At 49.0% G+C, this 15,063-nt stretch overlaps 1 protein-coding gene across 1 annotated transcript; it reads right to left on the reverse strand.

Annotated features, from left to right (window-relative positions):
- Positions 1 to 12,314: 12,314 nt before the first annotated feature.
- LOC112875470 (F-box protein At4g18380-like) lies at positions 12,315 to 13,972 on the reverse strand. Its single transcript, XM_025939336.1, has one exon. It carries the CDS (start codon positions 13,860 to 13,862, stop codon positions 12,738 to 12,740), a length of 1,125 nt encoding a protein of 374 aa, XP_025795121.1. The 5' UTR covers positions 13,863 to 13,972; the 3' UTR covers positions 12,315 to 12,737.
- Between the last annotated feature and the right edge of the window lie 1,091 nt (positions 13,973 to 15,063).

Raw genomic sequence — 15,063 nt, forward strand, 5'->3', positions numbered from 1 at the left:
CTCGGGGGGCACCCAAAAGGATACGTTATAGAGCCATGAGATATGTCCTAATAGGGGACGACATGTTCTACAGAACTTTGGAGGGGCTGTTGCTTAAGTGCCTAGGGCCGGTTGAGTCCAATCGGCTCTTACATGAAGTCCACGAAGGAACCTGTGGGACTCATCAATCGGCTTACAAATGATTAGGCGGTCAGGGTACTATTGGCCCACCATGCTTGAGGATTGTTTTAAATATTATAAAGGATGTCAAGCATGTCAAAGGTTTAGGAAGATCCAAATGGTACCAGCGTCAGTGATGGACCCCATTATTAAACCATGGCCGTTCAGAGGCTGGGGCATGGACATGATCAGTAAAATTAATCCTCCATCCAGCAAAGGCCACCAGTTCATTTTGGCCATCACGGATTACTTTACCAAGTGCGTTGAAGCAATTCCTATGAAATCGGTGGCATCCAGAGATGTTATTCAGTTTGTCAAGGAACATGTCATTCATAGATTCGAGATTCCTCAAACCATTACACAGATGGAGGCTCGGTCTTTATTTCAGAGGAGTTCAAGAAGTTTGCCGCTGACATGGGCACCAAGCTGATCAGGTCATCTCCATATTATGCTCAGGCAAATGGACAAGTGAAGCGTCCAATCAGAGCCTCATCAAGTTGATTAAGAGGAAGATTGACGAGTACCCCAGGCATTAGCATGAGGTCTTATCAGAGTCATTATGGGCATACCGTATATCTTGTCATGGGGCGACGAAAACTGCCCCTTATCACTTAGTCTATGGGCAGGAGGCCGTGCTACCATGGGAAATTACGGCCGGATCAAGACGCGTAGAGTTCCAGAATGATTTAACAGCTGAAGAATATGCTATTCTGATGAATGATAATGTTGAAGACCTCACGGAACTCAGGCTTTGGTCACTTGAGAAGATCAAGGAAAATAAGGCCAAAGTAGCCCGCGCGTATAATAAGAAGGTCAAGCCGAAGGAATTCCAAGTAGGAGACTTGGTTTGGGAAGCGGTACTACCATTGGGAACTAAAGACGCGGCGTATAGTAAGTGGTCCCCAAACTGGCATGGGCCGTATAAAGTTGATCAAGTCCTATCTGGGAATGTATATATGCTCGAAGAATTAGATGGTGTTAGGTTCCCAGTGGCAGTCAACGGTCAACATCTCAAGAGATACTTCCCAAGCATGTGGATCGAAGAGCAGTAAAGCCGATATCATGCATCAGGCTATAAGCTGATGTGACCAATGGGCTTGAGTAAGGTAGCACCGGAGAGGTGCGAAAAAGTACAGACCAATAGAGCTCGATGGCTCGGACTTATGAAACTGGTGACACATGGCAAAATAAAGAATGAAGAAGGAAGACCGATGCATACGATCGGCCCACATGTTAAAGATAAGTATTTCGTAAGTCGTCGAAGATAGCCGATGTGAGACCATCGACTCTAGAGTTTTTTGAAGTAATCAACATAATAGATCACCGAACAGCCGATGTGTGACCATCGACTTTAGAATAAAAATTTACGCACATAAAAGTTTATCTGAAACAGGTATTCTGAAGGAACTCATCAATGGCTGCAATGGCGTCGAGACGGATACGATCAACCTCAGCGATCACTGCTTCGTCCTCTTCGTCCGCCCCCGGCGTCACCTGTTTGCTCAAGGCACTCAGCTCGACCAAATCCACCTTTAGTTCAGCAGTCAGGGCTTCTACCTCCCGTTTAGAGCTTGAAATAAGATCTTTTTCCTCTTGGATGCGATGCTTGGTGGCCCGGACTTTGGCCTCCAGTTCTTCTAGATCCTTCTCCAGAAGAAGGAGTCATTGGGTGGAAACAGATGTGTCAAGCTTGGCGTCTAGAGCAGCTTTCTTCTGGTTGACCGACTGACACCGCTCGATAATGTTGGTTCTCAAGGGGGATTGAGAGCGACGGGTCTCAATCCTATGGCGAGCCTCTGCTACTTTTACCCGGAAGGAAGGGAGATGCCCGGTCGGCAAGAGCTTGACTTGGAGACCCACGGGAAGCCGGGAGTTGACCTCATCAAGGATCTGTTGTACCACGCTGGAATCTTGGACTAGGGCATCAACTGAGCCTGACAGAAGATCCTTCATGCGGCGAAGCTGACCGGCGATGCTAGTTGAGTCAGGTGGAAGATCATCGACTTCTAGTATGGCCGACCCGATAGACGCAGGATCAAACGCAAGCAATTCTGAGAGGTTCAAGCTCTGAAAGGAGACATGTAAGTAGAGCAATACAGAAAGGAACGAAAACAACCTAGGAAATGAAACGTACCTGTCTACGGAAGGAAGCAGTGGCAGCCGATGAAGAAGTGATTGGCTCTTGAGGGTTCACCCTGTCGGAGGGAGTAGCAGCAGCCGATGAAGCGGCAGTCGGCTCTGGTGGGCGCATCTCTTTTGAAGGAGGATTAATAGTTGCCGAGGTGACAGCTGGCCTTTCCAGAGAGGAACCAATGATCGATGGGGCCACAACCCGTTCCTGCGGATCTTGTGGGGTGACCAGAGCATCAATTAGCATCGAGGGGCCCTCCAGAGCTGTTGGGTCAGGATCACGAAGGGTAATCAGAGCTCTGATAGGCACTTCCACATCCTCTGGAACCTCTAAAGCTGAGTCCTTCTGGCGTGGAGGTTCTTCCCCACTGGAGACATCCACGACGACGGGCTGCGAGAAAAGAGAGGGTAATTAAGGAGAATGAGCAGGAACAGGAGGTCAATTATGAAAGGAGGTGATCCAAACCTGGCTAGCAGCTGGAGCTTCTTGGCTGGAGGAAGACGGCACAATTTCTTTCCGGATCTTCCTGACAAGTACCTTCCTTGTCTTAGCGCGAGCCCGGGGGGGCAACAACTTCAGAAGATTGTCTCCGCTTGGGGGTCAGCTTTGCGGTGCCGGGCCGAATCTGCATGATACCTTTCGAAGGAGGAGGCGCATTTTTGCCAAAAAGAACCACAGGAGCAATTGGTGAGAATCGGAAGACAGATCCATCATCATTCTTGGGCTCTGGGCCATCCTCCTGCTACAGAAAGAGAAAATGGAATCAGAAAGATTTAGTAAAGTCAAAAACCTCTCCTTCAGGGATTTCATACTTAGTGTGCATTTGTTGCAGCATTGGCCCCAAGGCTCTCCGAAAAACATGAGTCTTCCACATCAACCACCAGCCCTTGAAGTCAACAGCCGATGAAATAAAGGCAAGGTCAACAGGAATCGGAATGAAAAGGTCTGAAAACAGACTGTAACATCTTTGGGTGGTGACGGCATCAGGAAGGTCCACTCTACTTGATGTCAGATGATGAAGGAGGAAATGTGGAGGCACCTGCCCAAGATCAAACTGCCGGGCCGCCACGACCGGCTGGTAAAACTCGTATCCCAGTTTAATAATCCGGTTAGAGGTGCTCATGCCGACTGGGAGGAGGCAAGGATGAATCATGATGGAATATAGGCGCCTGGTATCAATATCATGGGCAAATTCAGGTAGTCGCAATGTGGCCGGATTCTCAAAGAGTTCAGAATCAACATACGGGAGGAAGATTGGGTTGTCCAGGCCTTTATAAAAAGTCCTGAACCATCGAGAGGCGTCTGAAGGATTTAATTTCCCACCTGGGAGACTGTATAATGCCTATCCAAAACTGGTACATCGGATTTGTGTCCCACTCTGGTCTGGAAAAGAGTTGTTGATCAAAGAAGGGAAATTTGGGATGAGTTCTTGGAAGTAAAGGTGAGCCCATAGCTGGATAAACCACCAGGGACCACCAGTCCTAAGTTTTTTCTGTGAAAGAAGACTCGAGGTCATCAGGTGAAGGTATCTGTAGATCTCTCCAAGGAACAACTTACCAAGGCCAATTGTATGACCTTTGGCTAGCTCGTACGCCAGAGGAAGATAATTTTTGGTTGGGGCAAGAGAAGGGCCACAGAAGAGGAAGTGGTCTAGCCATAGATTCAGGAAGGCTGTATGTTCTTTCTCTGTCACAGGACATTTTGTTTTCAGGTGTTGGTTCAGATATGCGCTCCAGTTTGTGCACTCTGCTTTAGAAGATAGTTTGAAGGGGACTACAGAAAGCATATAAGCAGAGGGACAGGATAATGAGATGTCTAAACCGGTAATCATCATAACATCTAGAAGAGTTCGGGTCATTGGACCATGTCCAAAGAGGAAACAGTTTAAGGCATCAGACCAGAAATAGCCGACGGTCTTCAGAAGGTTTTCATCCTTTTCAAGAGGGGAAAGAGATAGAGACAGAGCATCGGCTATCCCGATGGATTCCCATAAAGGCTGGTAGGTGTCCGCCACTCTGTTATACCAAACTACCCAACCCTCTACAGGAGTTGGCCAAGAGCGAGGCTATCGGACCAAGATTCTAGATCTATGTCTTCACTCACGAAGGGGAGTCGATTAGCCTCGCAAGAAATTAGATCTATGGGCTTCTCGTAAGAACGAGGCCCGAAACAGTAAGAATTTGGGGAAGAAGGATGTGGTAAGAGAATATCGGAAGCCTGGAAAAACCCAAGAAAGACAAAGTAGTCGAAGAAGGGGTCATTTAACAGCACAGTGAATTTTATAATTACTGCATTAAATTAACGAGGATCGGAGTGTTACCTTCAGACCGAAGACATTCGTAGCAGTATTCGAAGACTCCGCCATCGGGAACCCTGATGAAGTCGAGAACTTGGGGAATAGATCTAGGGTTGGCGGCGCAAGATTGAACGCGTGTTCTGAAGCTCAGAAAAGGATTTCGTGGCTAGGGTTTATGAGTAAAAGGGATTTTTGGAAGTTAACCTGGATTTTGGGAATGCTTGGAGATCTATATTGGAGAAGGATTTGAGCTCGGGCAAAGAATGAAATGAATTGAAGAAACAGTTCGAATCCGGATCAGCATATTCTAAGGCTGATGCGTTGCCATCGGCTCTTAAGCAGAACGTCGTGTTCAAAGAACTCATAGACACAAAAGAAGATTTTATTCATAATAAAGAAGTAAGTACAAAAGGGGAGTCGATTGCTCCTAAGAGCCGATCTATCGGCTTAGTACTACAGCCTACCACCAGTATACGCCGGAGGTCTTGCGGCGTTTGGTCAGCGGGATTGTGCTGACATCACTGTCATCACCGCTGCTATTGCTGCTGTCGTCACCCCAACTGCCGTTGCTGGTGAAGTTGTCTTCATCCTCGGTGTCTTTATCGTCCTCAGCGGTATCTTCTGATGATCCGCCAAAGAGGAAGTTACCTGTTACTGAGTCTTCTTCGGTTGAGGAGGAATCGGCTTTTTCTTCCGAGGAGGACAGCTCTTCTTCCCAGGATGCGTCATCTTCGTCGTCCTCTTCCAGCTCGGCTCCAAGAAGAAGTGTGAGATCTTCGTCATCGGTTAAGGATTCATCATCCTCTGACTGGGATTGGAAGTCCCACTCCTCTGCATCCTAATGCAGAGGGGCTAGGATCTCGTAGGCAGCTATCGGATCAAATTCCGGAGTGGGCTCTCGGGAGGACTCAGACTCAAAGGAAATAACAGAGGACGCAGAAGAAGAGGAAGAAGCCATTGCAAGAAAGGGAGAGAATAGTTAAGTGGTCGCCAGTGCTGAAGAAAGAAGATGGATAGGAAAGTTGCTGGTGGTAAGTTTATAAAGGCAAAAGGGAAGAGGAAGTGAATCGGCACTATAACGGTTCCCAAGGAGTCTGATGCAGAGCGGTCATATCCCTTGGAAGACGAAGAGGGACGACTGTACGGGGTTCAGAAGCCAAAGAGTCGAGGCGATTAAAAAGAGATGGTTTCAGAATTATCATTGCCGAAATCAAAGGGGCATGTGTTATCGTCATAATTTGGACAGGCCGGAAGTGGGCCGAGGAGCAAGATGGATTTGGAAGATGATTATAATGGGCTTGCGGATCGGACCCTGCACAGAAGTTTTGGGTCCTGGGAGGCCGTGTATCGAGATAGGTATGTTTAAACAGTTTAGATAGAGATAGTTACGATTCGTGTCGTGTTTGGTTAGGGTTAGTTAAGAAAGGAAAGTCTACGGACTATAAGTATGTATCATGAGTAAACAATAAACAGAATCATTCATCAACAACTCTCGGCGCATGGCCTCCCCTGTTTTAGGATTTTCTCGGGTAAGTGCCGTGCAGCCCCGATCATGCTCTGCATGATCGGGGCAGCATCCCTCTTGCTCGTTTACTTTATGTGTTTCTCGTTCTGAAGCATTGTTGATGACAAGTAGCACTAGTTATCTTAACGCGCAAAGAGTAACGTTATTTCTTTCATATTTTAATCGTGCTTTGCTTGTTACTCATGAGCGTTCGGTAGTCATCGTGTCTGATCCCGGGTGCGATGGTTGCATCTTGCTTTATTCTTGTTAGTAGATCCAATCTGTTATGATTAGTCTCTGATTATCAGAGATCTAGCTTAATATCTGCATGATTAGGCCTTGCAAACGAGTTGAAAGTTCCGGCAGTATGATTAGTATCGGGTAGCGGCTTGAAAGGAGATTGTTCCGGGGATCGGCTTCTTGGTTGGTTTTTTAGGCCTCTATCTAAGCTGTTATTCCGTTATCTTTTGGTACTTGTTAGGCTCAATCACGCGTAGGATGATCCGATCATACAGTGAGGGTTTTAATCATCGTAGATTGGATTAGCTTAATATTTATGAAGCAGGATTTATGTTGTTATCGGGCATATGTATGCTTTATTCCTAGATCCGATCCGGTGTTGATGCAATCGGCTCGTTACAGCCGATACCGGGAAACATCCAATGAGCCGATTACGGCTCGGACTAATGTTTACACGTGTCTGTGCATGCAGGAAACTAATAAATAACATCTTCCTGATCAGGTACAGGGTCAGATGGCACGCCTAGCGACTCCAAGCCAGGGCGTGTGCCGGATCTCGGACCGTTGACCGAGGGACCCGGGGCCACCAGCAGTCCCGGAAGCCTCCCGGCTCCTCGTGTTGCTTGTCGTTGCTCGCCGACGAGTTTTGACCGACAACATCTATTTACTGAACATCCCCGAAGTTAAGGGTAGTTCATGTCTTTTTTTCACAAACCCCCTCAAGATTTACTTAAATCAACCTGCAATCCAAGAACCCCCTCTTAGTATTGTTTGCGAAAATCCCCTTAGATTTTTTGAAATCAACCCTCAATCCATCTTTGGTTATTTCACAAAAAGAACCTCGAAATGAACCCGCAAACCACCCATTCCTTTGTTAATTTACAAAATGGACCACATTTACTCATGAAATGAATTCACATTCCCTTTTTCTTCACTGCTTCACAAAAGTAATCTTATTTTTGCATAAAATCAACCAATGCTCCACCTCATGGCACTTATTCTTCAAAAAGGAACCTTCATATTTTATAGAACTAACCCACAGCAACCCACAACAATCTGAGACTCTATTTAATTCTTGAGTTTAAAAGAAATCGTTAGAAGGTACAACGGTGATAAAAATTTAAAAAAGTAATTTTAAGCTACAACAGTTGGTAAATCAAAATGTTTAATTTGTATTATATTGTGGAACATGAATAAATGAGTAAAGCTATATGGGCTTTAGAAAAATATTGCGCGCATCCCTGCATCCCCACTAAAAGTCATTTCCCAAAATATTAATATTGCCATGTAATCTTGAACCAAAATAAAAGTAGCTTCTTCCATGGATCAACAGTTTATAGAGAGTTCCCATCAACTCCTTCATTGTATGGTTCATCTTTTCATCGTATTTGATAAATAAATCCATTTAAGCATTGATAAATCTAAATGGTTAACAAATGCAAGCAGGAGTATATATAATAAAATTAAAATATTTGCGTTACTTATCTAACTTCTAATCTTACTTGCTATATTTCTCAACTGAAACAAACTTCTAATGGTATTATTTTATTTTACTGGTCTCCAGCTGGTGTGCCAAAGGCGCGCCTACTTTCTAGTGGAATTGATTGTTCGACGCGGCAAGGATGCTTGCTGCGACAGTGTCTCAAGGGGGAGATGACGTGTCGGCCGCTTCATCCTTGTAACGAAGGGTCCAGCCATGGGGAGACGTCGTGGGGCGATAAGCTCTGCAGATACGGGAGCACGGGCACACTTGTGGCGCGGGTACTGCTACGTCCGACGTTCAGAGAATCAGAGGTGACAGGTTCCGTTTCTTCCTTTTATTCCCGTTGTCTGACAGTGCTGCTTCGTAATGCAGGTCATGAATGGCACTAAGAATTTAAGATCGCCATGTATTGCAGCCATCGGCGACTTTGATGTAAATGAGATCGGGTAGTTCCGGTGATGGGGTCGTGTATGGTCCAGTGCCGTCGACCGTTTCTTACGGTCGGCGTGTTCTTCGATTCTGGGTTCGGTTACGTGGCAGCATGGAGACGGAGTGTGAGTCTGCGAGACCCAGGGCATACACGGTGCTGGTAAACCTCGCCGGCCAGAAGATCTAGCTGTTCAAATTAAGATGATTTATCCATATTTCATCGCTAAGTATTTAGATAACGAAATCATCAAAAGTTGGTACGTGCAACTCATTTGATACCAAACGTTTATAGTGCACGTCGCAAGTCTAGTAGTGGAACCTTGATGCGAGGGGAAGGGAGCGCTCATCGCAGACTTTTGATGAGTTGACGGGTTCGTGCGTGCAACCGGCAACCCAATACCTACTAGGCTACTACTAATATTCTTGTCAAGTTAGCGGCTGTGCGGATCTAGGATTTACATCTAGAAGAGCTTATTTTCTCTTCTTTTTCCTCCCTCCTCTTGTTTTCTTATTCTTTCTCCTCCTTTCCTTCTTTCTCTTTTTCACTCTTTTTCATTCATGGTTGAAAATAGTTGGGGGAGCTTTAGGGGCTCCATAAGCTGCATAGGGGTAGGGTAGGGGGCTCCAGCCCCCTGCACCCTCGGATCCACCCCTGATTAGGGGATATTTGTGAATTGACTACAGCCCAGTCCATTGAAACCATCTATCTTAAGACCATTTCGTGTCACCCATGGATGATGGGCGTGGAATGCCTCCATTTGAGAATTCTGAATTCTCCCTCTGCAAATTGGCTTCTTTTGCCCCCACAGGACTAAAGCCGTTTCTAAAGAAGAGAAGTCTCTTTTCCCTGACAGCAACACCTGGTGTTTAAGTAGCATCCATGGCTGTGCAATAGGGACATTAGAAATGGGTAATGCCCCATTTGCAAAAGCTTGGGAGATTAAAGAAGGGCAGCAAGGCCCGGGAATTGCTGTTGTGGGCCATGGCCTTGTCCCCGTTATTGGACAAGATGGTTCATTCGATATTCCCTGTCTGTGCTAATGTTCCTCCTTTAATTGTAGAGGACAAGTTGGTATCAGGACAGGTTAACTAGTATGTGGGGTTTATCCATTCCTCCTAGACTAGGAAGTAGGAACTATGCTAATCCTAGACTAGGGAACTATAATTTGGATTTGATGGATCACCAGATAATCTGTCTAGAGAATAATAATGTTCTCATGGGCGAGAAATGCGTATGGATCAAGTATATTTTCTAGGCATTCGTTTCTCCTCTCCAAGACCAGAGATCTCACCTTTTCTTTGTGATTGAACTTTCAGAAAGGAATTAAAATCTGACGGGAGGAAAAGGAATCGCAACGGAACATTGGGAAACGGAGACGAAACCACTTGACGTTTCCCCCTGCATCTTCTAAACTTTTCAGCAGCGACACACAATCTGCCTGCAGCCCCATGCCACTGTATTGCTGAGTACTAGTATCTTGTGTTCGTCCTGTTGACCCCTTTTTTTCTCTGCTCTGCGTTGCTCATGTCTTCACTCCTCAGCGAAACTTTTTCCTGCTCTCGAAAAGGCACGTACAGCGACTCTTGCAGCGAAAGAAAACAAGACCCAGGACCTCTTGATTCATCGCCAAGGTAGGCTCGGCCCTTTCAATTCAACCCAAGGAAGCCAAGCAACCCCCTGATCGCTGGACAGCAGCACAACGGCAGGAGCAGCAGTGCGTGGCGCCAACGGTAAGAAGAGAGCACTGACTGACACGGCATCACCCGCCGTGCACGATGGACTGGACGCGGCAGTGTTTCTGCACTGTCAAGATACGGCCGAATTTGTTTAGGGCATTGATTAGGGAGTAAGCACAATACTTTACAGCCATACGACGGGCTAGTATAATGGCTAGTTTAATAGCCATATGGACTAATATTCCCTCGTCCTGCTTCCCAATGCAAGCAGTCGTACTGTTTTTTTAATGTATAGAAAAAAAAAGAAAATTAGCGTTGACTCTTGAGGTGATGAGACCTGATGAACATGTCCGGATAACGCTCGATCGGATCGTCGTCACATGAACGTCCAAGACGAGACACGACCGTTGAGTGCTCGGCTGCCTTGGATCCAGAATGCCAGAGGAGATTCAGCTGCAACACCTAGTTGATCGAATAGATATACAATATATGTGGTCATTCTTCGTCAACAGAGATCCCGTTCTGTTGCCATTGCGACGGTAAATCTCTACATTCCTGGTGCTTCGTGCCTGAAGAAGTTAAAAAAACAGAGATTTTTTCCACCGAGTTACCGCATCCCAAGCAGGCATTTACCTTCTCTAACACATTTCGTTCTGAACAAAATGCTTCACAATATCTTAAGGAGACACGGAGTTCTGAACCTGATCTGCTAGTGCTCGCCGTCTCCCAAACCTCGATTGGTTGGTTCCAGCACTTTTGCCCATTTGCGGTGGTGCGCCGTCTGATCCCGATGCTGATCTCCGAGCCGATTCGAAGCGGCAGTCTTGTCACTACCCATGAAACGGACGCCATCAACGATCACATCAAGAGGACGCAGCGCAATGCAGAGACATGAGCAAAGGGACTGACTTGGCCGTTAACCCAACCACCGTCCAAGGGCCATCTATCTCCTTTTCGTCGGCCCCGCACTCGAGCAACACTAATCCCTACCAGCCAAGGAACAGCACAGCAATTAGTGCCCTAATCAATTGCAACATGAAAAATATATTCACATCAAACGATTTTTTTTTGTAAAAAAAGAGCCTACTCTTTCTTACCTTTTCTCCTTCCACAATAAATTTAAGAGCGATCTCCCTTGTCGCAGTCCTCCACCAGCTCCTCCTACTGAACACACTCGAATATTCAAGCCCAGGATCGTAGCTGCCCCCATCGCGTTGCGCCAGGAAATCGAAACGCTGGCTGGAGAAACGTTTTCCGCGGTCACAACAGTTCATCCTTCACCAAACGCGAAGTCGGACGGAGTCTTCTTCTTCCTCCTCCCAATCGAGAGCCACCCGCAGCGGTTGGCGACGGTGGACGAGCGAGGAGCGCACGAGCTCATAACCTACGGAATCAAATAGCTGGAGGCATGTGTCTGCGCGGCTAATCACCTCTCTAATTGCCGGACACATGCCGCCCGCCTCAGGATGATCCACGCAAGCTCAGCAGGGCATGTGTTCTTTATCCGCTTTGGGTAGGTCATCACAGTGCTGCCGGTAGCCGTTGGCAGGGCAGCGAGTTGACAGGAATTGGGGCGAGAATTTCACATGTTTCCAGCGTTAGGGAGACAGTCCAGATAAGGGCATCTCAACTGCCTTCTCCCCCAGCGTTTTGACATCGCCTTCATCTTCTTGCTGAGGATCAATAATTTAGCCCTGGCGTGTAGATGCAGCACGGAATGTGCTGTGTAGATTATGAAAGCCGATCCGAAATGGTGTCGTGTTTGCGCTTACTGTATTCAAGTGTGGATTAAGAAACCCTATCCTAATTCCTGATGCTAAGTAATTGCAAGTTGGTGTTGTGCCCGGTGATGTTCCCAGGAGGAGCGTGCAGGGAAGAAGTATCCCACAAAGACTGTACCTGGTGATGAATATCAACCATGTGGCTACCATTCTTGACATCTGGATAGGAACACCATCACACATTGTTGAAATTCGGTGGCTTTCATTCAGATAAACTCAACCCAACAATGCAAATGTGGCAAAGGGAGCAAAAATGGCCAGCTCATAGTCCCCAAAATGTAGCAAAGGGAGCAAAACTTCATGGTTACTCAGTGCATAGCTCACCATTCACAGGTGAAGCAAGCCACAAAAAGCATCCCAGGACAAGAATGGACCAGCCAGTTTATCCACTATTTGGATGAGGGTGTTTGCTTTAGGAATTTCTGGGGATTCAGAGCACAGGCCATACAGAGAGTGATGCATATCCTGGAGCACAGATGACTCATTGCCCAGTCTGTGTGAATGCATTCTCATTTCAATTCGCAAAAGACAAATTCGTTTTTCTTTCACCCCAAAGCATATAAACATTTACAGTAATTTCCATTCAAGAATTTCAGAGTACTCTCGACAACGCCTGATTGAAATTGGGATTGCTTCATCCCATTCATTGATTGAAACCATGATTTCATCTCAGAACTTTTACAGCACTTTGGACAACACTTGATTGGAAATGTGATTGATTCATTCCATCCATTGATCCATCCATTCATCATAGCACCAAAATGTAATGGAGCTGGCTGCAGGTGCTGCCCGCTCCATTCGATTATTGTGTCACAAGGATGCCAAGGCAGTAACGAGAGATCGAGGCGGCATCAGCGTTGATTGTTACAAGGAGGAACACCTCAGTATGCCGCCAATCTCTGAGCAGGGCCGAGCTGAAGCGAGCAGAGCAACCTAGTTGCCATTGCCCATTGCCATGGAGGCGGTGTTCTGGCCGTTACAGTCTTGCAAACGCGCGGCGCGCGGGAGGGAGGGTCCGGAGGTGGAGCCTAGCTAGACTAGAAGCCGTTCATCTCGAGCAGGTAGGTGCGGCGCTTGCTGAGGACGCCCACGGCCTCCCTGAAGGGCCCGTCGAAGGTGTCGGCGATGAAGTCGTCGAGCTCCTTCCTGCCGCCGCCGATGCCGCCGGCCTCGCCGACGGGCTTGATCACCACGAGCGTGGCGCCGTGGATCCTCGTGCCGTCGGAGAGCTCCAGCAGCGGCGCGTAGCGGAGCTTCATGTTGCAGGCGGGCACCTGCGTGCGGTTGGCGGCGGCCGCCACCGCGAGCGGCTTGTCCCTGAACTCCTTGAGCTGGTCGCGCCCCATGCTGAGGGTGCCCTGGCCGTGCGCGTCCGTGAGCGCGACCTGCTCCAGGGTGGGGTGCTCCTTGACGATCTCGCGGAGGAGGTAGTGCCTGGTGGCCGCGGCGATGAGGGAGCTGATGGTCCAGACCACGCGCAGCTTGAGGCCGCCGTTGGTGTAGAAGGACTCCGGGATGCTGCCGCTGTCGTCGCCCGTGGCATCGGAGTCGGCAGCGGCGGCGGCAGGCACAGAGGCGTGGGTGCCGCCGGCGGCCCTTTCCACCTTGGTGCCGCCGAGGATGACGCAGCTCTGGAGCGTGCTGCCGAACACGGCCTTCCACTTGAGGATGACACCGTCGTCGGTGCCGACGTCGGAGACGGGGAGCTCCATGCGTAGGTTCCGGATGCTGCTGAAGTTCTTGAGCACCTGGGCGGGCGAGTGGTGCTGCAGCTGCGCGTGCTTGCCGCCGTGCGCCCCGGCGCCGGACTTGGCGTCGCAGTGCGCGAAGGGCTTGAGCACGGCCTGCAGCATGGCCTTGAGGAGGTGCGAGAGCACGGCGCGCGGGCGCGGCGCCCCGGCCAGGCCGAGCGCGTCGGCGCCGGCGCCGCCGTCGGCCCCATCGGCGGGGATGACGCGGTCGATGCGGAGGCAGGCGTCGTCGACGAGCGGGACGAGCGCGTTGAAGCGGCGCGACACCGCGGAGCAGCGGCCGAGCGAGCGCGCGTCGGCGAGCTTGTTGAAGATGATGAGCACGAGCGAGTCCGGGACCCGGTCGAAGTGGTCCTCCCCCTCCGCGGCGAGGAGCAGGTCCTCTGCGAAGATCCGGTGCCTGGACTGCATCCTGCCCGCCTCGGATTCTCGCTGCCGCTGCTGCTGCCGGAGCAGGGAGGATGAGGAAGCGGGGAGGGGAGAGTAGGTGAGGTAGGAGGAGGATGGTGGTGGCGAGTGAAGGCGCGGCGGAGGCGCTTATAAAGGCGGGGGAGGAGAGCGACCGTTTGTTAAGCCCGTCCATGGCTGGCTGTCGGGGTCGGGGCGGGATGCCCCTAATCATACCGTTAGAGAGGAGAGAGAGAGAGAGACGATGAGTGAGTGAATTCTTTTCGTTTTTTTTTCTACCGTTCCCCTCTAGTATCTCTCTGACCCTCCTGGTCCTAGGAGATTAGTTTAATCAATTAATCCTCCCTCTTCCCGCAGAATCTGAGCAACGGTACTCTCGGTGGTAGTCAGTACTACCCAGTAATTAGTACCTCGTCATTCCTTCACATTGCCTATTCACACTCTTCTGTTCTGTTCATCAATGTAAGACATTTATTTGAAATGTGAAAAGATTCAAAATTTGCAGATTTTGAACGACAATTGGACAAAGTTATATGTATGCAAGACGCAACATTCAGCAAGACGAGCCCCTTCGACCCGAAACCGGATGAACTAAAAAGAAAGTAGGAAACCATTCAGTTGCGCGAACGAACCCAGACGCTTACCTTTTCGTTGCAAAAAGAGAGAGGGCGGCAGCAAGATCTATGAGATCGAATGTACAGCCTTTCCCCGGGATAAAGCGAAGCTCGCGCTAATCATGACCACCCTAACCAAAAACCAATCGAGCTGTTGGTGCTGCACTGAACAGGATGATGGGCGCCCCTGCATTTTCTATTCCCCGAACGGGGAAGAAAAGGCCCCTTTCATTGCCCCCCGCGGCAAATTAAAGCGTCCTAAGAACGGCCGGCCCTTTCCCGATACATAACTGGCATTGCCCTCTCAAAAGCAAATTTCAGTACTAGCGTCGCTGTGCAGTGTTCATTTTTCAGAAGAAAGGATGGCCTCACCGGAGAGAAGGGGCGAGCAGAGTGCCACGCTGCCAGTACGGGGCGCGGAGGGATCGCCCGGCCGGCTCTCCTCCTCCGCGGGCAGACCGGCGGAGCAAGGAAATCGAGGTCGCCAGGACATTTCACTTTGCAACCGCGCACGAGCCGGGGGCTGTGCCCGTGCTCCCGTGGCCGGCCAGCTTCGCAGCGCACGCTTGATCGAGGAACCAACCCCAACC

The sequence above is a fragment of the Panicum hallii genome, chromosome 9 (genome assembly GCF_002211085.1).
Source record: "Panicum hallii strain FIL2 chromosome 9, PHallii_v3.1, whole genome shotgun sequence".
Lineage (NCBI taxonomy): Eukaryota > Viridiplantae > Streptophyta > Magnoliopsida > Poales > Poaceae > Panicum > Panicum hallii.